This window comes from Tetrao urogallus (genome assembly GCF_951394365.1).
Source record: "Tetrao urogallus genome assembly, chromosome: 13".
Taxonomy (NCBI): Eukaryota; Metazoa; Chordata; class Aves; order Galliformes; family Phasianidae; genus Tetrao; species Tetrao urogallus.
Genome location: NC_136826.1, coordinates 17,427,396 through 17,452,397, shown reverse-complemented (window position 1 = coordinate 17,452,397; position 25,002 = coordinate 17,427,396). Strand labels below are relative to the sequence as shown.

General features: G+C 53.9%; 1 protein-coding gene across 2 annotated transcripts in view; it reads right to left on the bottom strand.

Annotated features, from left to right (window-relative positions):
* Positions 1 to 22,550, bottom strand: part of MID2 (midline 2) — a gene marked incomplete at both ends in the record, with an annotated part of 40,655 nt that extends 18,105 nt beyond the window's left edge. For both annotated transcript variants that reach the window (XM_079541706.1, XM_079541707.1), the window contains one exon: positions 21,885 to 22,550. In XM_079541706.1, coding sequence (XP_079397832.1) covers positions 21,885 to 22,550 — 666 coding nt within the window. The remainder of the gene's footprint in view (positions 1 to 21,884) is intronic.
* Positions 22,551 to 25,002: the final 2,452 nt, after the last annotated feature.

The window sequence follows — 25,002 nt, the reverse complement described above, 5'->3', positions numbered from 1 at the left end:
CATAGAGCAGGGCTTGTTCACCCTGCTCAGGAAATTCCTCTCCTCCTTCATGCAAGATCTGCATTTTGGAGGTCAGGAAGGGAAGTGCTGCTGAAGAGGATTGCAGATGGGGCTGAAGGCAGCTTGAAAACACCGCAGCTGGCTTAGAGAGACAGAAGGACATAACACTGGGCTGCCAGCACTGCCAGCAGCTTCATTTGCACTTCTGAAGCCTTCCCATGGCTCAGCACTCTCAGAGCCCCACAACGCCACTGGGAGCACCCACGAGTTCCGAGAATATCCACTATCCCAATCCTTCTTTTCCATGATGCTTTCTGCAAATGCAACGTGCTCTCAAGAATGGCAGCCACAGCTCTGCTGGGCCCCAAAGGAATGGGGCATGGACTTATAGCCACCCAGTCTGGCCCCACTTCTCTGCAGCACTCCATCCCTGCAGACAACAGCAGGATTTCAACCTCTACCAATGCACTCATACACACGTAGAGTTTTGCCTTCTTGCTCCACGCTCCTGACTGAACACACGAGATATAAAAATGGCCACGGACAAAATTCACTGCTTGTCAAGCGGGGCTTCCTCCCAGAATCTCACCCTTTGGCCCCATAACCCCGAGAACACCACAAAGAGGTTCTGCTCATCTCACCCCACAACCTGCAGAACGGTGCGGGGAGAACTGGCTGTTCTGGTAAATGAAAGCTGCGTGCACGGTTCCAAGGGGAAGAACAAAAATCACATGAGATAGTTGAATGTTGTCATTTCTCCGACACGGCTGATTACTTGCAGACTCGGTCAGAAGCATCTTTTTGGCAAGGACTGCCGTCTGGCTGCTTCGTGTGCATCCCCAAGCCGTGCACTTCCCCTGTTTGCTCTTTCTCTCCCTGTGATGCTTAAGAAAAACAGGGACTTTCCTTCTGAAAACATTCCTCCAGGCAGCGATCCCATAAGAGCCCCCACACCTGCAGTCCTTGGCACGAGCCGTCCTCTCACCACGGGGACACGAGGAATGAGCGCAGTGTGATGGATGACCTCTGGCTGCCGGGAGATGCTTTTCAGGGAGCCACGCTGACCTGTTCTCCTAAAAAGGAGAAGAAGGCCAAGAACGAGGCAGCTGGTGGCCCTCTGCTATGGGGTGACAGCTTGGTGGGGTGCTGCCATGGTGGAGGGTGAGTTTTGCCAAATGGGGTGTGATGGTGGCCGCTGGAGCGCGGTGATGCGACAGCTCCATAAAATGCTACGGATGAATGGAGAATTAGGAAGAACAAGAGCTGGTGGAGATCCCGACAAGTCTGGATTTCCTGGGGGACCATCCTGGCACAAAGCCTGGGGCAGCACTGCGGCACCCGCAGCAGGCATCCCACAGCCTCCCGTTGCATGGGCTGCTCCAAGGTGACCCATCACCCACCTCAGCCTCTTGCAGCCGCCTGAAGGGTCACCGATCCCCAGAGCCTCCCCAACCCGAAGAGAACAAAGAGCCCACAGAGACGAGCCTGGAGGGTAAGGCATCCCTGAGGGCTTCATCCCCATCCTCAACCGGGTCCTCAGCAAGGATGGCTGCGGGTTGGACCACATCCCTCACCCTAACACCACTGCTTCCCTCCCCTTCCAGCCTAAAACCATGCTAACGAGGGAGTTAACGAGGCTCTACCAGGCTCCCCTGACAAACATTCATCCAACAGCACCAAAGCGCATGGGGTTTATTTAGGTCCTTCTATGTTTACACTCTTTAATCTTTTCAAAGCGATTCTTCTACTACTGGATAATATCAGGGTTTTTTTTTTTCTGTATCACCGCAGCACTGTTGAAAATTGTTTAAATATTTTATTAAATTCATCCTGACTGTGACAAGCCCGTTTTTATTCCTGAAGCCATGCTGCCACGATCGGGTTGTTTAAGCTGTCCTACTTAAATACACGCCGAAAGACTTCGCTCCCCAGTTCAGCCTGTGTGCTTTTCAACCTAAAAGGATGCGTTTTTCAGACATCTTATTAAATTTGCTACATTTGATGTAAAAATTCCCAAGCCACGGTGAGGCCTGAGCTTATTTGTTTACCTTCTGCTGCTTTTATTTGTTGCTTTGAAAAGGCAGAGCGGAAAGAAAAGGTTTCCGTCGCTCCAAGCGATGCCTTTTTCCAGAAATGTACTACTAATGAATAATTTCTCCTCACTTTCTTCAAACCCAGCACAGGGAGCAAGGGGTGATGCTGGGAGCCCTCTGTGCAAGGACAGCATGCTAAAGAGAAGGTTTTGCCCAACTGTGGGTTTTTTAGCAGCTTGAAATGAGCGTTTTCTTTCACTTCTGACCCATTCTAACATGGAGAAGGGTGGGAATGACCCGTCCTGACCTGTCCAGGCAGTGCTGGGGTCACCATCCCTGGGTGTGCTCCTGAACCATGGGGATGTGGCACTGAAGGATACGAGGATGGGCACGGTGGGGTGGGCTGGGGTTGGGTTGGGGATCTGAGAGGTCAAGAAGTAATAAGGAAAATGTGCTTTCAAAGCACGGCCCTCCATTGGATGAGGAAGGGTTGACTCGGATGCAGACATAGCCAGCAAAGGAATCCAGGCTGGGAAGACTGAACCCGTGCTGATCAATTCAAAATTGGGAAAATAGAAGGCAGTTTGTGCATGCTTAGAATAGTTCCATAGAACTCCTCTTCCATCAGGAATATACCCCTGCAAAACCAGCAAAAAGAAGGGGACCTTCCAACCAAGCGACGTACTGCACACCCTCCCCAGAGCAAGAGTTGCAAGGGAACAGGAATTTCACCTCTTGGAGTTGATGCTGCTGGAAGATGCACCAGAGATAGAGGGTTTGTGTCCTTGGGTACTTTCAGGACACCTGAGGCCAAGGGCTCAGTGCACCGTGTCCCAGCAGTGCAGTGTGACAGCTCAGCACAGCAGGATGGATGCTCTCCGCTGGACCCAGCCATGCCGGTTGAGCCGTGCAGCAGCCCTGGCAGCCCATCCTTGGAAGGCAGAAACGTCAAGGGACAGCAAATCACAGCCATAATATGGATTAACAATCTCGGACATGGGAAAGGGATTAGAGACCAGAACGCACCGAGCCTTTGGAGGCCCTCTGCTGAATGCAAAGGAACAGCCAGAGGACAAAGCTGAGCAATAGATCAGATCCTGAGAAAGCAGCGCTGCTTTACAGCTGAGGAAGGACTGTCAGCCATGAAATAGGAGCGGGGCTTTGCTAGCAGCACCATGCTGCTGCTGGCTTTGAAGCCAAAAGCGAACAAAGCTCCTTTCAAAGCATAGGAGGAAGACAACACAGCTTCATCCCCATAAATATGTATAACCTCGAGGAATAAGGCACTGGTGGGACGGGAGATGCGCTCTTTGAAGGATGGGTATGAATACACGGTAGGAAGAGACAAGGCATGACTTAGAAGTTGCCCTGCTAAAAAAGTAAGGGCAGGTGGGTGGAAACCAGCTGCAGAGAATGCCAAGTCCTCGTGGGCTCACTAATGACAGCGCAATTACGTTAACGAGGCTCGCTGCAGATAATGGCATGGCTATGAAGAGCCCTTAAAAACATTGCTAAGGCTGTGTGAGGGGCTCATGCACTGATGGGGTTTGCAGGGCAAAAAGCTTGACAAACAGGGATAGGGAACATTGGGAATAACAAAGCCACGAGGAGAAAACTCAAGGAGGAACTGTGGGGAATCTACAAAGGGACAAATGGAATAGCACAGGGGGATCTCGATGGCTTCAGCAGTGGGGGACATGGGCAGGGCTGGTCCTAAAGGGTTCAAACTTGGAGGAGAGAAAAGGCAAAATATAACTGGGATGAAAGGTGCAATCGTGGTGGAAGGCAGAACCGTGATGGAGAGCACAGGAATGTTAACAGAAGAGCAAGGAACTCATAGCACTAATTAGGAGCAACAGAAAAAAAAACCTGACCTTGAGAAAAGAGAAGAAAAAAGGAAAGGGAAGGGGAAGGGGGAGAGAAAGGGGAAGGGAAAGGGGAGAGGAGGGGAGGGAAGAGGAAGAGGAAAGGAGAAAGAGAGATAAGACGAAGGAGGGGAGAGGGGAAGAAAAAGGAAAGGGAAGGGAATAGAAGGGAGAAGGGAGAAGGGAGAAGGGAGAAGGGAGAAGGGGGAAGGGAAAGGGAAAGGGAAGGGGAAGGGGAAGGGGAAGGGAAAGGGAAAGGGAAAGGGAAAGGGAAAGGGAAAGGGAAAGGGAAAGGGAAAGGGAAAGGGAAAGGGAAAGGGAAAGGGAAAGGGAAAGGGATGCGTTGTTAGAGCAGGCACTGGTCTGTAAGGCTGTGATTAAACCACTTGGAGAGCTGAAGCTCCAGATCGGACAGAGGGAGACCATGGAGTTCCACCAGCATAATTTGGGTTCTTCCCAGCACTTTGCTGGTGACTTCCAGAGCTGCTCCTCCCTTCACCCCCACCTCCTGAGGATCTCAGTGTGATTCACAGCCATGAGAGCTTCATTAGGCAGAAGCACGCTTGCATTTACCCTCTTGAAACTGGAGAATGCAGTTGTACAGGAATACATTAGCATACCTATTTCATTTTCACGACTGAATGATTAATAACACAGCGCCTGTGATTCCTTCCTCAGCAGAAGTTGTAATAGGTAAGCATATAAAATCATAGCAGGCTCTTGCCTGAGTCTCAAAGGTCTGCACCCAAAGATGGTACAAAATCACCCAGTGGCCATTTTGCAAGGCGCAGTGCATGGCTTGAATCTTGAAATCACACGACATCTTTCAATTTTCCAAACGAATGGTGGCTTTTAAAGGGCTGAAACACCAAATCTGAACATGCAACGAGGAAAATCTGCAACGCCAAATGCTCAGGATGGCACCTGTAGCACACAGTGCCTGATCCGCAGAGCAGCATTGAAATGCAGCTTTTCAAAACCAGAATACGAAACGCATGAAATGAATTAGGAGTAGAATTTGCACCTGACCAAAGGGGGTGATATGCTTTGAATTACAAGTACAAAATTAGCTTCAAAGCGAAGCTAAAGCTCCTGCATTTCAAATCATTGCAGAAATTGGACTGAATTCTGCAGAGATCAGAAAGATACCGCGTCAGAGGTCGATGGCAAATGACAGCGAGGAAATCAATTTGGGGGGGGGGCCTGACTTGTGCTATGACCACGTCCCATCGTTTAGTGATACCAAGCCAAAATAGTGCAGAACAAGCTTTTAATCTGAAATATTAATCGGTAATAAAAGCGTAAGGTGCATCTCCAGGCGGTTTGTTCTCCAGGTCGCGTGTTCTGTGAGGCTGGGACACGACTGCAGGCAGCAGGGCTGCACAGCCAGGTCAGCAACAGCCTGAACAGCTGGGAGCAAATGAGGATGGTGAGGGGGGGATTCTGAAGGGCGGCCTTGAGGAGGGACGACAGCCTTCAGTCCCCAAGGATGGACAGAAAGGCAGCTTCACACCGAGGAGCTCAATGAGAAGCCCCAAAAGGAAGCCCTGATCCATGGGCTGGGTGCCCCCCACCCATTCACAGCCCACCCATGGCCTCAGGCACCTGCAGGGATGAGGCACCCATGTGTAGCAGTGCAGGGCCTCGCTGCTCCCAGAATGAAGAATTTCCTCCTTGTCTCCAGCCTAAACCTCCTTCCTTTTAGTTTAAAGCCATTCCCCCTCGTCCTGGAATCATAGAATCCCCACAGTAGGAAATGACCTCCAAGATCACCCAACCCAACCATCCACCTGCCCCCAATATTCCCCCACTAACCCACGTCCCTCAATACCACAACCTAAACATCCCATCAACACCTCCAGTGTTGGTGACCACCGCCTCCCTGGGCAGCCCATTCCATCACCTGACCACTCTTACGGAGAAGAAATTGTCCCAGATACCCAACCAGTCCTATCACGTACAACGTCGCTCTCCATTCTGTCCATAAGCTCCCTTTATACACTCAAATACATCAATAAAGACATTTAAATCTCAACCCTGAGTTCCTCTTGACCCCTTTCTGCCCCATTTTCTGAACCCCCCCCCTCTCCTGCAGCACCTCGTGCTGTGCAGGGACACTGAGCTGCCTGCAGATGGATAACACAACCGAGCTGCTCTTCAGAGCCTCCCTGCTCAGCGTGCCCTGAAACAGCTCAGCTCCCAGCCTGCAGGATCAAACGAGACAATCAAGCACTGCAGCAGCTGGCTTTCAATCCCCCATTGCTCCAACTCCTGCACACATCCATGAGCTGTTTCCTCCGCCTCACGGTGCAATGGGAGAGCAGGCTGAGGGGAGGGATGCAGACAACACACACCTCAATTCCTGCCCTGATATGCAAGGGTTTTTTCCCTTGGTTGCAGCCTCCTCGGGCAGCAGGAGGATGCCAGAGTGCCGCAGCCTGGCTGCAGGAAAGGGATAGAATCACAGAGTCATTAAGGTTGGAAAAGACCAACAGATGTTTGCGGGATGCACGTGGCCGGATGCAGTTCCCAAAAAGAACAACCAATGGCTGAGGATGGCCTCCATCTTGGCCATAAAATGTCAGTGTCATGTCCCACACCAGCTCGGCTGGGAGAGGAGAAGCTCTGCGAAGGGAAAAAGGGAAGGGAAAGTTTCCTTAAAGCCAGGCTCCTCACACGTATTTCTTCTCAAATATTACATATTAAAGCTCTTGATGGGGCAAAAACGCACAGGAACCCTACGAGCCCAGTGCAGAGCCCTACTTCCTTTATTCACACGGGCAGGATTTCCCCCTCCTTCCAAAGCAGCCCCTGATGGGCAGGGGACCCCAAAGATGGAGAGCACAGCATCCCCAGGACAGCAGCATCACTCAGTGGCATCATTCTCAAAAGCACGTGGGGACAGCTAGTGGCATCAGCACTGCCATGATCAGAGGCACTGCATTATCTTCCGCAGCACACAACAAATAACACTAATGGAAGGGATAATGTCAAGCAGAATTACATTGGATTTTAAACAGCACTGATAGCACATGTTAAGCAGACATATAATTAGCACTGTGGTGCCTTGATAATATTAATAACGTAGCTAATTACAGCGATATAAATAGCCTGATTAATTGTCACAAAACATCACGATCACTCTTGGAAAGGCATCCCCAAACCTTGCCACTGTTTGTCAGTGGGCACTAAGGCCAACACAGGGAGCAGCAGAACGGCCCTGAGGGCTTCATTCATCCCTCAGCAAGGCTCAGTCCTGCTTGGGACAGCCAGAGCTGCCCACTGACACCCTGCCAGCCACAGACTGCATGTCTCCTCTGTGCACCATCCTTTCTGTGCTCCATCCTTTCTGTGCTCCATCCCTTCCGTGCTCCATCCTTTCCGTGCTCCATCCTTTCCGTGCTCCATCCCTTCCGTGCTCCATCCCTTCCGTGCTCCATCCTTTCTGTGCTCCATCCTTTCTGTGCTCCATCCTTTCTGTGCACCATCCTTTCCGTGCTCCATCCTTTCTGTGCACCATCCTTTCTGTGCTCCATCCTTTCTGTGCACCATCCTTTCTGTGCTCCATCCTTTCTGTGCACCATCCTTTCCATGCTCCATCCTTTCTGTGCACCATCCTTTCCACACACTGTCTTCCCCTTGCACTGAAGAGGACTCCCCTTGCAACATCCATGCACCATCCTCCCTTTGCATTGTCCTCCCCATGCACTGCCCTCTCCTTGCACCATTCTCCCCGTGCCCCACGCACCGCAGAGGGTTCCAAGCACAGTTTGCTCCAAACGCTGTCTTCTTCACGCACTGTCCTCCCCTTGCAGAGTCCTCCCCACGCACTGGAGAGAACTCCTCATCCCATCTCCTCCACGCACCATCCTCCACCCGCGCTGTCCTTCCTTTGCACCTGAGACAACTCCCCTCGCACCAAACTCTTCCATGCACCACCTCACCCACGCACCATCCTCCCCTCACACCCCAGAGCCTGCTGCATTGGAGCCTCGCTCCCTCCAGCAGTGCTGCAGCAGAGCCAGAGCCCAGGGCAGTAAGGCTGCATGGCAAACCCAGCGCTGAGCAGCGCAGCCCCCAATCTCAGCGTGCTCCAACACCCCGAGGGTGGCTGAGATGTTCTCAGAGCCTCTGTCACCGCTCAGCCCTCACAGTTGTGTTTGCTTTAGATTTAAATCGCTCTATTGAACAGCTCGTTGGAAGGAAACAGAGCCAACTGCCTTCTCTTTTAATAACCTGAAGACAAACAGTGAGACGTGCTGTAAGTGCTTACAGGGAAGCGTTTTCACTTCTCTGCTTCACCGCGCAGCCCCGACATCAGGCATTCACCAAGGAAGGAGCAACGCAGCCCAAATTCCTCCTTGTGAGCTGCACACGGAAACTTTTCCACCTCCCCAGTGCTTGAAAGTCACGGTCAGGATTCCTGGGGGATTCACCGTGCGCTCTATCCCTCTCCAGCAGGAGTGCTCCAGCTGCGCTGGCTTGGGGATGCTCCAGCAGCGTGCTTGTGAGGATGCTCCAGCCTCCACCCAGCACCTGGTTGCTGGGGCCACAGCCATGGGAAAGCCAGCAGCAGCTCCTGTCCTGCTGCTTGCAAAGGAGGAGGAGAACCCTCGAGTTTCTCTTGGAAGCAGACAAGGCGCCGAGCGGGATGGGCTGATTTTGGCTGATCTGTTGGTTACGCTCCGCGCCGCAGCGAGACTGTTAAACCGGAGAGGGAGATGTTGAGATAGACTCACAGCACAAACTCAGCCTCGGGGCAAACTGACTTCTTTAACTCCTTGTGCAGACAGAGCAGCAGCAGAACCCTGTGCCTTTTGCACGCCTTTTCCCTCTGCTGCTTTTTTGTTGTTGTTTCGAGGCTGCAAAAGCCAACGAAACGCTAAACCCAACAAAAAAAACCCCACAAACTCCCCACACAACGCATGGGATGTGAGGGTGGGCATCACCAGGGCTGGTGCTCAGGCTGCTCACACCTGCCCTATGCATTGCCCTCAAAATCTTGGTTATTTCCTTTAGAAACCCGACTTCTGTCTCCCCCTCTTTGCAAAGCAATCACCTCTGCCTTCCTCCAGCTCATTCCCAAGAGTTCTGCTGGGATGGCACGGCAGGGTTAGCACAGCCCTGAGCTGCAGCTGCTGAGCGTGCTGCAGTGCTCTGCTGCAGGCAGCACGGCACGGAGCACGCCCTGCTTGTTCTGCAGGACACACCAGCTCAAAAACAGACTTCTTTTTTTTATTGCTTGGCGAGTCGGCAGCTTCAAGAGCGATGTTTTTCCAGCGCCGCTTGGCTCCTATCGTTTCAATGAAAACCAGGCCTGGGTGGAAATGAATAGAAAGCAAATGACAGCACCTCCCTTTGTTTTTGCTGAGCTGACACGTAGCTGCGCTGGGCAGAATGCAAATCACAGCGCTGCGCTCCCGCTGCATCCCGCAGCATCGCCCTCTGCAAACTTAGCTGCTCCTAGAGTTGATCTCTAGCAAGCTGCAGATCGCTGCAATCCAGGGAACGCTTCCTTTGCAAAACCAGAGCAAGACAGAGAGGGGAGCACAGCACCGCAGCCCAAAGCTCACGCTTTGCTTGCAGTGGATGGACGGGCAGACAGCGTGCGGATGCAGCGGGTGCCAAGCTGTGAGTCAGAGCTGGGCCGGTCACGAGGCTGGCTGCAAAACACCGAGCGCTTCAGAAAACAAACAAAGGCTCCGTGCTGCTCCCTGCTCACTGCTGGTTGTTTGCTGTGAGCCCTGCAGCAGGGAGCCCAGTCCCAAGTTCTGCACAGCGCAGCCCCAGCTTCATCCATATCACTGCTCATCCCTGGGCTGTGCTTCCCACAGCTGCCTGTGCCGGTGGCCAGTCCCTTGTTGTCCTCTGGGCTGACCCATGAGCCCCCCAGTCCACAGAGACCCAGGGGGTACCCAGGGTGGAAGAGGGCATAGGGCCACCCATAGCCTTCCCACGTGGAGACGGAGCCAGAACGTTGTGGTTATTGGAATTCCAACACTGGCTGTTCCCAGCTCCTAAACCTGCAAAACCCCAAAGTATCAAGGCTTCATTTTTCTTTTAAATCCTTTCTGAAAGATGGGGCACTCTCCCATCCAACAGCGCAAGCAGAAAGCCCCACTGGAAGCAGCTCTCTCGTGAGGGGTGGGAGTGCAGGAGCGCCGGCACAGGGCAGATCCTAACCAGAGGGATGACTGCAGTGGGATACGGGTGGGGATCAGGGCTGGGGGCCACAGGGCACCCTAATGCTACATCCCACCCCAAGCCACGTAGCAGTGCATTACATTAAGGCAATGCTGGCACGGCCCGTGTGCTCCCTGCCCCCTCCCAGCTCCCTTCCTGCACATTCCCAAGCGACTCCAAAGGCTCCTTTCAAAATGCAGCGGTGTCGAGGACACAATAACAAAACCACCACATTGATCTTCCTGGCAGAGGCCTCCACAAAGAGAAAACCTTTCTCTGGTTTCCTTTTCTCTCCTCCGTTTCTCCCCCCCGGTCTCCTCATCTTGCTTCACCAAGCTCATCTTTGCGAAGGGGAACTTTTTGTTCCCTCTGACGCTGCTAATATATGTGTTGGCAAGGCTGTCTGCAAACATACATCTTCCATGAGAGGCCTTGTCACGGGCATTGAAACCAGAGCCATTAGCATTTTATTTGGATTCTTCACTGGAGATGTGGTACAATGTTCAGAGAAGCAGGCACTGAGTGCTAAATAACCCCCGCCGGCGGATGCTGGAGGTGTGACACGGCCCTCAGCTGGCCAGGAAGGATTACCCAAGGTTAAACAAAGATAACTTACAAGGGAAACCCAAAAACCCATTTTGCCCTTTTTTCCCTGCAGCTAGTGCTTTGTTTTTCTGAGGGGAGAGGCTCCTTCAGGAGTAAAGGAAAGGGGCCAAAGCGCACAAACCCAACAGCTGTTGCCACCTCCAGGCCTGGCCCTGTGCATAGCACTGTCCCCTTATACCTCTACATTCAAAAAATGTTTCCAAAAACACCAAGAAAGGCACTGCTTGTGGCAGTGGGGTGCTGCCCTGCAAAGCCCCTCACTCCAGCACTCAGCAAACGTCGCTCTCCGTAGGATGCGCCTTCCAGCCAGCATCTGCAGAGAAGCTGCAGGAATGGCTGAAACGTGGGGGTAAAAGGGCAAAATGTGGGGGTAAGAAGATAAAGCATGAGAATGCAGGATGCAAACAGGGAGGAGAGGGGATGGCAGGCTAGGAGTGAGGATAACGACTGCGATCCCATCATCGAGGAATGTCTTCTGCTGGAAGATGCAGCACTTCAGCTGTGAGTGCTGAGCTCTGAAGCTCAAGCAAAGCCCAGAGGGAGAGCCTGTGCCCAAAACAGCCCCTGGGAAGGCACGGGTACATCATGGCTTTCAGCTGAGCAGCTCTACAAGCTGAGAAAGAGAAAGAGCTCTTCACCCGGAGCTGCTCCAGAGCAATTGTGCTTGTGCAGCAGCAAAGGGGAGACCCAAAGCAGCAAAACCCAGAGTCGCAAACCCCTTCTGGATGGTGCCAGCAGCTGTCTGGACAGCAAGAGCCCCGCTCTGTGTCTGCTTTGCGTTGCCATCAGCACATCCTGCAGCACCGGCCGCTCTGTGCCAGGTGGGAGCAACAGCAGCACGTTGGGTTTGGGTTGTATGGGATGGCACAGAGAGCAGCTTCAGGATAAACCATCCCACACCACGAGCAAAGGGAGAGAGCAGGAGCGACCACCTCCACACTGCAAGCTTTCCATTGAGACAAACAGTGAGATGCTGGGGCGCCCCTACAGGAGCGCAGTGATTTACTGTCCCACAAGCTGCTGTGTGGCACCAACGCACGTGTGCGGGGCACTAATTAAGCCTGATTGGAACACCTCAACATCTGCCTAGGACCCACGCTCACCCCCAAAGCACAGCTGGTGCCATCCTCTGCTGCCCAGAGCACAGCAAACACGCTGCAGGAGAGCACTCCTCCTCTCGCTGCGCTTCTGTGAGGATAAAAAATAAGAAGAAATAGATCAAAGAAACAAAAAAACCTTCTGGTACATTTCTTTTTTTTTTTCTTTTTTTTTTTTTTTCCCCCCTTCTGTTTCCCAACTGGTCCCAAACACGTTTCCTGCTGGGGCTGACAAGAAACACTGTCAAATGAAAAAATAAAAACAAAAATCGCAGCTTTGAGAAAGGAGCGCTGTTAGGTGGGAGGGTGAATGGGCTCAGAGCCCTCCTAGCATGGCTGAGCTGCCCCACGGGGCTGTGCCACCCCAAGCTCTGGAGGTGAGGGCATCTCGGCTGGCCGTCTATTAGCAAGCAGAGGCAGCATGATGTGCACAGACAAATCCCCAGGGCACGTGCCTCATCTCTGCTATGAAGAAATGAGCCCATGAGCACAAGTTGCTCCTCTGCTGGGGAGGGATGTGCTGTGATGCAGTCAGGGGAGCACCAGGAATGCCAAAACCCCACGAGGAACAGAAAGGCTGTGAGACTGTGCACTATGAGAACGCTGGGTTCAATGCTGCCCGGAGACACGTGGATGGAGAGCACCCCAAAGATCACCCACACAGCCCCTCTGTGCCATTGCTTGCTGTTTTCTGGAGCTGGCATGTGATCCAAAGCTGCAGACAGCATCCTGTCCCCCCTGTGCCCTCCCAGAGCTGTGACCTCTGCCTCACCTCCAGAGAGGTGAGCGAGCTGATGCTGAGACAAAGAGTTGGGACAGCAAATCATTAACAGCACATCATGTTCGGCCCCAGTGCTGACAGCTCCATCTGAAAGGCAGGTCAAGGGAATCAATAGGTCTTCCCCACACAGCTGAGAGCTCAGGAGACTCACTGCCCTGCGGATGGAGCCGGCCCCAGCACCAGTCCCTTCCAAGCCAAACCATGGTACAACTCTATGAAAGGTTTGAGGCTGAGCCACAATTTGGGGGCTGCAGCGTCCAGCTGGCACACAAAGGAAAGGGGACTGCAACAGCACTCATACCTACAGCCTGAAGAAGTGAAACAGAGCAATCTAGGCAATGAGCGAGTTCTTTCCCCGCTCAAAAGTCTCCCAAAGGCAACAGAGGCTTTGGGGAGGGCAAATCTCCCGGAGCCCAGCCCTGTCCTTGGTGTCCTTGCTCAAGGCATGACCCAAATCCCAGAGCCACAAGCAGCCCTAACAGCATCCCCTGATCCCCAGCTCCCCAGTTCTGTGGAGGTGAAGACTTCACAGCCCCTCTGCTCATCGGATCAAAGCACTGCATGGGGAAACAGCTGAGCCAGCACTGCTCTCTGGGAACCCATTTCAGCTGCACGACTGCTTCCCAGGCCAGCTGCAGGGAACCAGCCCAGAAACCAGCCCTATGCTGGGAGTCCAGCACTGCTCCTGCCAGCTGGCTTGTGCTGTATGCCTAGCCAACTGGCCGGGGTTTTTTTTTGGGTTTTATTTCCATGAAAGAACTTCACCCAAGCCTTGGGAGCACCACGTGCAAAGGGATGGATGGTGCTGCACCTCTGCATCCCACAGGCACAGAAATCCCCTTCTCACCCGTCCTCACCTCACAGCTGTCAGTGGTTCAGGCTGCAGGCACAGCCCTAGGCAGGCACCCTCCATCCTGGCTTCTCTGTTCCCCCATTGCCATCTCTAAGCTCTGTTTCCCAACTCGCTTGGGTTCCCATGGAGGAACTAAGAGTGAGAAGCTTCTGCTAAGAAATTTTTGCAGAAGCTACGCGTGGCTGGAAAGAAATGGGGACCTGCAGAGCACCCTGAGGGTTTCACTGAGTTATGGGCCCCATAGAGCATCTCCAGACCCCACTGCAGAACTCCAGCTTCCCCAGCACTGCCCGAAGCACCGCCTGCAGCCGCTGCCTAAGGAGGTCCAGCTCTCCTCTTTCACACCCAATAAACCCAGCAGCCTCCACCCACTGCTAATCCCAACCCTGCTCTCCCAGCACTGCAGCAGTATGGAAGTACTCAGGGTCAGTTATTTTAAGACGAGCGTTTACCAACACGCATTGCAAAGAGCTTTCCGTCTTGTTAACACCGCGCTGCAGACACTCTTTACCCTGCTACCCTGAAGCTCATTAAAACATCCCCTTCATCAGCGCACGGACAGGACAGAATTCATTCCCAGGAGGCCAACGGGGGTCATTTCTTGAGGCTTATTACATCAGACTTTGGATCTCCTCAGCTTTCCCCACCACAAACCCAGGACGCAGAGCTGCAGTGCAGCGCTCTCTTTCGCCCCTGACCTTTATTTCCAAACCATCCCCATTAAACAGCACACACAAAAGGACATCCCATGCACGTTTGCTCTTGGACCCCTCCAGATGCCAGATGTTCGGTTCCCAAAAGCCCCTTCCATCCGAGCAGCACGGAAGGAATCTGGATTTATTGCTTTGGCACGCCGTGCAGGACACACGCCTTCCTGCGCACAGCCCGTGGGTGCACCCCATAAATCAGCAATGCCCATACGAGCACGGGGGGCTCCCAACAGGCTTCCCAGGGGGGAAAAAAATCATGTATTGGTAAGAGCATTTAATGCTCCAACTCAGCCCTCGCCGCTGCAGCACCCCGTGTGTGTCCACAGGGCACGGTGGGGGAAGCCCTGCTTGCCCCAGGCTGATGGGACAGCGGTGATGGCACCAGATATCCCATCCCAGGAGCACTATTTGGGCAGGACCACATCCCATATTAAAGGAATGCAACTGGAAGCATCCGAAGGGACCCCCAATGCATAAAGATGGAGCTGATCAGAAACATCTCTGCTCTTCATTTGTGGTGACTATTTTGCTCCATGCTGTAGAGCAGCACGGTGCCAGCTCAATGCCGTCACCCGCACCACGCAGCCAGGACATCCCATGAGGACAGGGCTCTCCCACTGCAGCCACCCACGAAACAGGAGCTCTGCAAAGCAACAGGGTGCAAGATTTTGTAGGCCTGGAAGCCAGCCGAGGAGGCTCTGCTTTCCCCATCTCCTCGGAACCACCAAAACAAGGTGTGTGCAGAAAGGCAGAACTGGAAGCGCTGCCCTGCAGGAAAGATCAGAGCAGGAGCTCTGCAGCTCTCCAACCTCATGGTCCTGAGGTCCTTTTCCAGTCCCAGCACAGAGGGGTTTTGATCAGCACACACCCTGCTATGGTCTATGTGTTTCTACACAAGGCCCATTCCGCTGACAGGATACTACAAGTTTTTTCCTCTAAACAAACCCAAAAAGCAACATGCCAGGCGTCACGGTAAAATCACTAATAACACCTGCACGCCTATTTAAGGGCTTAATGTGACAACAACAGCAATATGCAGCATCTCAGAGCATGACTTGGAGCCTGCTGAGAAATCCCCATGCACATCAGCCAGCCTCCAAATTGCTGAAAGACCCTGAAACTCCCAGGACACGTCCTCTCAGCGAGCGGATGCGCAGGGAACGGCTGAGCGCAGCCAACAGGAGCAGTGCCTTCCCCAGCCTAACGAAGTGAGCCGTGCGAATGCAACGCTCTGCATATTCATGAGGCCCCAGAATGAAACACATCCTGAATAGTAAGCAGCACCCACGCGGGGCAGGAATGGCAGGAACCATAACCATAACATAACCGGGAATGGAGAGCTGAGGGCGATGCCGTGGGGTCAGTGCTGTGAGTTTTGGGGAAAAGGCAACAAAACAGCCAAGATCAACCAGCTGGGGGTATTGTCCCACCTTTGGGCAAAGCCCTGGCAACCCCCAGCTGGGCATGCTTCGTTTGGAAGGTGGGACCACTCTCATTTTCCCAAGCAAACCCTATTCAGGCAGAACCAAAGCAGCGGAAGCTCAGCCCCACACCCCTGCAGCTACCGTCAGACAGAAGCCTTGAAATGAGAACAGCTTGCAGTTGTTTCAGGAAACAGACGTGCTGTGCCGGGGAGGAAAACGCCCGTGTTGAGTTTGCCCTGCAAGAGTTTGGACTGCAGAGCAGCAGCAGGAGAGGAAAAGCGGCGCTAAGCGGGAACCGAGGAGCAGCAATGGGGAATTCCAGTCTGAAGCCTCCAGAGAGATGTGAGAAAGAAAACTGTAGCATGAAAGCAGCTGAACTGCTAATAAATCTGGTGACAAAAGGAAAACAAGAAGCTGTTCCATCCCATGACAAGGGCTGGATGCAACGAAAATTAGGGCTGATGGGAACCAAAGCTGGCTTGAAAAACTGCAGGGCTGCAGCTCGAGGACTGGCACAGACTTGTTCCAGCAAGGAAGAAGTATTATGTATTAGAGATTATTCCCCTTGTCCAGAAATAGAAAATTGAACTGCTCAACTCATCATCTCCCACGTAAGCCTGTTTGACAGACATCATGCCCCCACCCAGCACAGGAGGCCGCCAAAGCCAATGCTGGACTTTGCATGCACTTAAATCCCTTCCTTCATTATTATGGCTCTCGTTATTTTTGCAGTGCTTGATCATCATTCCACGTGCAAAGCAACTCGACAGAGCTGTGCAGAACAGCAGGGGGACTGAGACCCAAAGGGGGGGACAGCCCATGGGGCTGCTGCTTGACCTGGGGGCCATGGCTGCCATCCACCCCGTTACTCCTGAGCAGGATGCGTGCTTTCCAAGGCTCTCCTCCCATAAGCCCATTGGCACACATCAAACACCAAGAACGTTGGGGGTTGGAGCAAGAAAGCATTCCCCAAAGGCCATAAACCCAACGTTCTGCCAAGGGAAAACGTTGTGTAACTGGAGATGCAACGTGCTTCCTGCTCTGCTGCACAAATCTTCGCCTGGCAAAGCCCCTATGAGCAGGAAATTCTGCACGTTCCATACCCCCAGCCTGTGCATGGGGCCTGAGAAGGGCTTCCCCATCGCCTATTAATCATAGAATCATTAAGGCTGGAAAAGCCCTCTCAGATCCCCAACCCACCCCGCCATGTTCTTCACCACCACCACCCTCAATGCCACATCCCCTCTGTTTTGGAGCACCTCCCCATCGCTCCCTGTGCTGCTGCATCACTGCTATTTTGGAAAAGAAACATTTCCCAACATCCAACCCTCCCATGGTGCAACTTACGGCCATCACTTTCTCATCCTGCTCCCACACAACTAATTGCCACTGCTCACAGCCCCATCCATCCAGCCTGGCTTTGAGTGCTTCCAGGGAAGGAGCATTAATCACAGAAACACCAAGGTTGGAAAAGACCTACGAGATCATCCATTCCAACCATCCACCCAGCACCAATAGCTCTCACTAAACCACAACCCTCAACGCAAATCCAAATGTTCCTTGAACACCTCCAGGGTCGGTGACTCCACCACCTCCCATTCCACTGCCTGACCGCTCTTCCACTCATTTCATTTGCAATAACTCAATAAAAAATTCCAACCCCCTGCCCATAAATGGGATCTCTGGGAGGGAAATCAAGGCATCCAACACTCAGTGCTGGTTCCAGGTCCTTCTGACCCACAGAGGATCAGAGGAAGAGTGACCATTGCTACAGACGAGGAGCTACACCAGACACGAGGGCACGCACTGATCCCTTTTCCCATTGCAGGGCAAAGAAGCCAGGAAAGCTTTGCATCTTCATGCAACCCGTGCTCCACGGCTAAGCACGTGCCTGCAGCACACATCACATGGGTGTTTTTGGCAAATTCAAGCAACACCACACTGCCATGGATGCAGGTGCCCCAGCTGGATGCAATGGGAAATGACCATTTGGCTCAAGAGAGACCCTAAACCCGCATCTTCATCACACCAAAAAATCATTCTGGCATCTCACATGCCAAAAAAAGCCAATGGCAAGGCTTTGCATCTCCAGCTTGGACCTGGAGGAAAGCATCCCAAGCAAAGCTGGCTCTGTGTGTGCACGCAGCGCACCAGAGCTGGCATCTGCGCCAGTGATGCTTCCCTGCGCTCCGCCAGGACTCACAGCAGTGCCAGCAACGACCCTGCTCTCAGCTCCTGAACGCATGCGGGAAAAGGAAAATTAAAAAACCAAACCACACGCACACAAAATGCAGTTTAGCCCCATGGCAGCACGGTAAATCATAATGAAGCAGCAATCTCAGTGAGTCACACCGTGCAAGCGAGAGCACGTCCCTCAGGCCCCAGGCACAGAAGCCCCACGCTCAGCACCAAGCAGAGGCTCTTTGCCCTCATTCCTCCCATCCCACCGCCCTCTGAAGGGCCCTGTGCTGCCCATCACTGCCCCGCACACCAGCTGTGCAGCACAGGGACTCATGCAGTGCATTTCTCCAGCTTCAGTCAAGCTCATAACGCACTGGAAGCACAAAGCGTGGTGGGAGATGGCTTGCTGCTCCTCTTGGAGCAAAGAGCAGGACTGAAAGTGTTACTTTATTTGAATTTTTGGGGCTATTTCCAGCACGCCGATCGATAGAAATCTCAGCAGCAGCAATGAGAGCTGCTCCCAACCCGGCTCCTGCAAAAGGAGTGGGGCAGAAGGAGAAGCAAAACAGTGGCACAAAACCCCTTTTCCTGCAAACCCCTGCTGTAGAGCCTCCAGAGCTCACACAGCAAATCCTGCATGCTGTCACCTCCCCAACCCTGCTTTTAATTTCATTTCTAGTGCTGATTTTACAGCTGGTGAGGTGAGCAGGTGGGCTGCTCCCACCCCTAACACCATGGGGAAAGTCAGCAGTGAGCCTGCAGGTTTGGGCCACTCACAGCATCCCATGTGTGCAGTGCTGCCCGTCTGCTGGGAGCAGAGCTGTGTGCAGGGAGAGCTGCAGGAGGCAGGGCAGAGAGATGCCTTCCACAAACTGGTGGAGCAGGAACAGCACCCAAAAGCAATGCGCCCTGGGCAAGCAGTGTGGTGTAAACATGCAGAGTTGGGGATGCACGGAATAATAGAAACAGAACACACCTTAAAGGGAGTAGAAGTGGGTCCTAAAATGCCTTTCAATGGCACGTGGGCATTTTGGAGATGCCCAGGTCCTGGTTTCAGCATGCAGAACTGCAGTGTTTTGGGATCCAACAAAGAACCCCCACTAAAGAGGTGTGCAGAATGCACGGTGCTTTGGACAAATTACAGTCACTTGCTCCAAGTTTCCATCACACACATGCAATAATAATAATGATAATAAATCTGGAAGGCATTGCTAGCTGGAGCAGCACGATGAAAGCTGCGGGCAGCTGGGCTGCAGGGCAGCTCCTGTGAGGCTGCAGAGCATCAGGTGGGCAGAGGACCACAAGCATCTCCATAAAAAGCAACGGGCCCAAGCACGGTCAGGGCTATAGACTGAGGCTGTGAACAGATGAGGACTAAAGGCAGCTGCAAAGATTGACTGTGGTGTCAAAGCTTGGCTCAGAATCGATCCCGTGGCGTTGGACAAGGCACCCAAAGAAGAGCACAAGAAAAGCACAGCTGCTGCCCAGCCAGGGGCTGCGCACTGCTGACCACACTGCAGCCACGCCGCGTCAACCAGAGCCCTGCAGCAACTACAGAGCAAAGAGCAACAAAAGGAAGAAGTTTCCACCACGCATCGCTTAGTTTCAAAACCAACCATTGAGCGTCAGCATGCTTAAAGCCACGCAGAAGCGCCGGTCAGCACAGTTTGATTTGCCATGCTTTGCAGTCCATTACACTCGGAGATTTATCTGCGGCCCCAGCAGAGTGCAACTCGGATGAGGCGTTTCTGCCAGCGTGGACAGAGCTTGCACTGCAGTTCATTTGGCATTCACGCAGGCAGCAAAACCCTCAGCCCTCTCAGCTCGGCTGAGCAGGCAGAGATGCAGCTTTGCATTTCAAAATGCAGTTCTCCCATTCCCTCCTCGCACTGCAAGGGGTAAAGCAGCGACCCACCAGCCTGCCTTAGGGAAGGAAACTTTCTGCTGGACCAGGGTTACCCCGGAGCCATCCCACAGCCCTGGCTGGATGCTCACATCCCACATCCATCCCCAAACACTCCTCACCTGGGCAATTCCCACCTGCGAGAGGGAAAGGGGGAACAGGAGGCTGCCGGAGCACCGTGCCAGCAGAGCTGCTTCTCTGCCAGGGAGCAAGGAATCCACCCATGCTGGATGAGCGGCACAGGGGAATGTTTATAGCAGAGGAGCGCTTCCCTTCTCATCCAGAATCACTTAAGACTGTTATTTAAACATGGAGGGGGGGTGTTCTGGCAACGTGCATGGATTTGGTTGGAGCGGCAGCTTAGCTCGTCAGGCCTTTTGCCTTCACATGAGCCTGCTTGGCTCGCCGACGCGATGGGGAAATATTAAAAGGGCTTTAACTCCTGTCCCAGGGTCCTATTGCACGCAAACATCCACGGACCTTCCTTTCTAAGGTTTCCAATTTGCTAATTGAGACGTTTCCTCATGGAAAAAGAATGTTCTGAAGTGAGGAGCGCTGCGCTGGCGCTGAGAGGGGGGACATGGAGGTGAGGCACATGGAGGGGCTGCGTCACCAGCACAGAGCTGGGAGGTTCTGGGAAGTGCAGGTGGGAAACCTGCCTGGGAAGCAGCTCGTGGGAAACTCTCCGCCTAGGAAGACGGATGCCTGGAGAGAAAGCTTTGTTCTTCCCTTTTCTAATCAACCCAGAGCGCGCGGAAGAAGTCATCTCCATTTTTGCAAGTGATGGAAGCATTTCTTCTGCCCTCAGGAAACGTGAGAGCACTAAAATCGATGTTGTCTGAGGGATTAACGAGGGAATGAGCCAAGAAAAGCACTTCTGGGGCAGCACAAGCCCAGAACACTATGGGAGAAGGGACTGAGGAAGAAGTGCTGGAGAAGGGCTGCAACTGGAACACAACAGCAGGCGCAGCCCCATCGTTGTGACCCCGGATGGGACCAGCTCTGTTTTTTTCCAGTATTAAAAAAAAAGAGAGAGAATTTAGGCCATTTTGTAGACTCACAGAGAACGTGTGGGGGACAGAGAGGGATTTCTAACTTTATATAGGTCAAACATCATCCACACGGGCTCACATGGTACCCAGCCCCAGCACAGGCGCTGCATAGAAATGAAGCCTGCAGCACCCCAGAGGGCTGCCTGAAGTTTGCTCTCTGTGAGCAGGGAAGCGGGGATTCGCTGTGGATCGATACAAGGCACAGGGTGAAGTGAGGAGGGCTGGAAAACTACCACAAAACCACCCTTTCTGCAGCTCGTGGGTGTGAGGATGGGACAACACCACGCTGGAGGTGGCACCGCTCACTGCCAGATGTCCTGCAGGAGGCCGAAGGACAGAGGAGCAGTTTGGGGTGCTGGGGCAGGAGAGGGGAAGCTCCATCTCTGCCTCCTTCTGCCTCACTCACAAAATCATTCAGGTCAGAAAAGAGCTCGAAATCACCAAGTCCAAGCCATCAAGTCCCAGCCCACCCCACCATGCCCATCCCCACGTCCCTCAGTGTCACATCCCCACGATTCTGAAGCACCTCCAGGAACGGTGACCCCACCACTCCCTGGGCAGCTGTGCATCACTGCTCTATGAAGTTTTTCCTAACACCCAACCTGACCATCTCCTGGTGCAACTTAATGCCATCCCCTCTCATTCCATCCCCTCTCATTCCATCATAGCTATCTGGGAACAACAACTGTGAGACTGACCACACATCACTATAACATCCTTCTGGGGAGATGGAGAGCACCATGAGCTCTCTCCCAAGCCTCTCCTTCTCCAAACCGAATGATCCCAGCTCCCTCTGCGACTCCCCATAGGGCTGGTGCTCCAGACTCTCGCAGCTCCTTGCCCTTCTCTGTGCACACTCCAGTGCCTCAGTGTCTTTCTTGCAGTGAGGATCCCTTCAGCTCCATCTCATCTCTCATCTAAGCACGAAGTTTTGCCGTGGGGAACCCGCTGCTAAGCCACATCCTTTTTCAGGCCAGCGATGCCAACGGAGCACCCCTATTTCCGAGCCATTTGCTGAGCACGGGCACGCTCCCCACTCTCTCCATCCACATCCAAGTAAGCCGATGAGCAGCAGAGCCTCTCACCAGCAAAGCAGCCCCGGAAACGCAGAACCTGGAGGAGCCCAAAAGCTCCAACCCCCACCTCAGAGACGCCACGCGGGTCCCCAACGCACCCCAGCCACCAGCTACCCTTACCTTGAGCTTCTCGAAGCGATCGCTGAGCGACGCCACTTGGTGATCCCGGTGCCTCCCCACCAGTTTACATAAGGCACAGATGAGCTGGTCGTCAGCCACGCAGTACATGTTCACCTTCTCGTTCTCGTGCTCCAGGCAGGTGAGACCTCGGAAGTGCGCGTCGGGCACGGGTTCCACCAGCCGGTGGCTGGTGAAGGGCTTCTTGTTGGGGTGCGTGGCCCGCAGGCAGCGGTCACAGTAGGACACCTCGCAGGTGATGCACGTCTTGACGGCATCCCTCGGCGGGTCCTGCTCGCAGAACTGGCAGGCGATCCTCTCGCCGCTCACCGACATGGTGGGGTTGGGGCGGTAGGGCCGATCGCGGCGGCTCTCGCTGGGGGAGTTGGGGCCGCTGAGCGACGCCTTCTGGAAGCGGTCGATGATGTTTTGCAGCGTCACATTCCTCTTGAGGCCCTCCAGGCCGCGGTGGTTGAGGGAGATGACATAGCGGCAGGTGGGGCACTGGAAGGCGCTGAGGGGCTCGATGCTCTCGCCGGAGGAGCAGCCGGACAGCAGGATGCGGTGGGCGCAGCTGAAGCACAGGCTGTGGGCGCAGGGCAGAAGCAGAGGATCTTCGAATAACTCCAGACAGATTGGGCAGGTCAATTCGGACTCCAGTGTTTCCATCTTTAGTTAAAACGATCCCAATCCAGCGTCAAAACCCCGGGGAGCTGGTCTGTGACCTGCCGGGGGGGGGGGGAGAGCAGAGGTTGGGTGTGAGAAACAAAGCTGGGCAGCTCCTTCCCACCAGGAGGTCAACAACGCCTGAATCTGCACAGCTTTGTGGCTATCTAGGAAAAAATTCCTCCCCGAAACAGCAGTGATGCACAGCACAGCTGCACAGGGAGCACTGGGGTCACCCAGAGGTGTCGGTCTCATAGTTGTTCCCAGATAGCTACGATAGGATGAGGGGTGATGGCATTAAGTTGCACCAGGAGATGGTCAGGTTGGGGATGAGGAAAAACTCCAAAGAGCAGTGATGCACAGCACAGCTGCCCAGGGAGCTGGTGGGACACACAGAGGTGTCCCAGAGCCATGGGGATGTGACACTGAGGAACGTGGGGATGGGCACGGTGGGGTGGGCTGGGGTTGGGGATCTGAGAAGGCTCTTCCAACCCGAGTGATTCTGTGATCCTTTGCACTCCAATGCTGCCCAGTCCAGCTCCCAACTGGTACCAGCGTGAGGAAATCCTGCAGGATGGGAGATGTGCTGGGAGCACGAGGAGGAGCCTCTCCATCACCTTCCACCCCAGCAAGAAGGACAACTCAGACAGTGCAGCCAAAAACAAAAATGGGAGAAACCACGCGATTCCATGCTGCCAAAAGAGAGCAACCAGGGCCGTGTGCTGCTTTCCCACACTTGCAAGGGCAAAGCCAGGCCTTGAGTACCCTCCTTGGTGGCTGCACAGCCCCTCCTCATCTCGGTGAAGGGAAAGAGGTGCATTGCATCCCAGGAACTGAGCAGAGCGGTTCCTGAGGTCCAACGCTTCCAGCTCTCTCCCAGCTGCCCACTTTTAGGAGCAGGGAAGGAAGAGCAGCCAAATTACAGGCTGCACGCTCCCAGCCCTCAGCTGTCCTCAAGCCAATGATGCCCAAATCAGCTCCAGCTGGGGGGAAAACCAGCTCCAGGCTTGCAGTGAGCTCCTTTCAAGCCACTGCCTGAGTGTCCCCAAAATGCAAGCTTGCACGTGGAAGAGAATAACAGCCTGCCGGGTGCTAACAAGAGAAACCGCATGCTTTCCTCCAGCTTCGGCACGGCTGTGTGCGGTAGCAAGGACTAATTAACGAGGAGGGGCACGGCGGTGGGCTTCCTCCGGGTCTGCTCTGTATTAGAGGCGAGCAGCCCGTGCCGCTGGCGAAACTGCAATCAATTAGCCAGCCCCGCTGCTTCCCCGCGGTGCAGGAACACGCTGCTGGAGGAGCCTGCTCAGAATTAGCATGTGAGTGCACAGCCTCGGCACCAGCCCGGAAACATCTCCTGCAAATGAGAGGCAGCGTTTAATTAGGTGGGAAGAGGCTGGGGGAGCCCCGCACTGCGGCTGCTGGGGATGCTCCACGGTGGAAAATGCAAACTGCAGCCAAGGATGCACAGAAAGGGCAGGATGGGGGGGGAAGGGGGGGGGGGGTCTTGCTGAAATTTGTGGTGTGGGAGATGCCTGTGAGAGAATCTGCCCATGGGATGTCAGTGCTGGTACCCAAAGCTGCGCCTGGAGCCCCAAACCCACCCCTCCAGGAGCCCTCAAAAGCTTCCAGCTTTTGCTTTCCAATTCAGTGCACAAGTTCAGGAAGAAACTATCCAGGAGAAGCTGCACGTTGTGTCCCCTCTGCGCCCACTGCTTGCCTTCTCTTTGCTCACCTCTAGCCCAGCAAAGAAGGCAGACATCACCCAGGAGCTCACAGGTCCCAGATGCGATCTGCAGCCCCACGCCGGCTCACCGGGAGCAAGTAGCACCTCCCACCTGCCTGCAACCCCTCCTGTCAACTCACAGCTCCGCCTGCCCTCCAAGCGCTTCCCAACAGCAAACACCATCAGCACTCTGCCCGTCCTCGCTGCCCCACGCAGCTCCAGCTCCTCCCTGCTCCGGCTCAGGGGGTTCAAGCAACGTTCTGATTAATTAAGCAACGTTCTGACCGTGCATCGTAAACGCTGCAGCAACCTTACTGCAGGCTCCACGGTGCCACAAACCTCCTGGGAGACGGAGCTCGCTCCCTGCTTTGCTGCAACGCTCAGAGCAGAGCGCAGCACCCTCCCTCCGCTGGGATGATGCAAAGCTCCTCTTTGCTTCGCCCTGTTGGCCATTCACACATTAACCTTTGTTTTCCTCCAGGACTTCGTCCTTTAGACAGCAGGGAGCCCTGCAGACCGTGCTGCCGTGCAGAGTGGGCGCTGCACCTGCGTGCATCAGGCGCTCCGGAGCCTTTCATGCTGCACACTTTGATGTTCTCTTTGATGTTCGGGACGAGGAAAAAAAAACCGATCAGATTAAAATCTGCTTTGTTGATAGTCATTAACTCCCTAAACAGAAAAACAACTTGAGGAGGGAACGGGGGTTTACAAACAGCGCAGCATTGTGTCCAA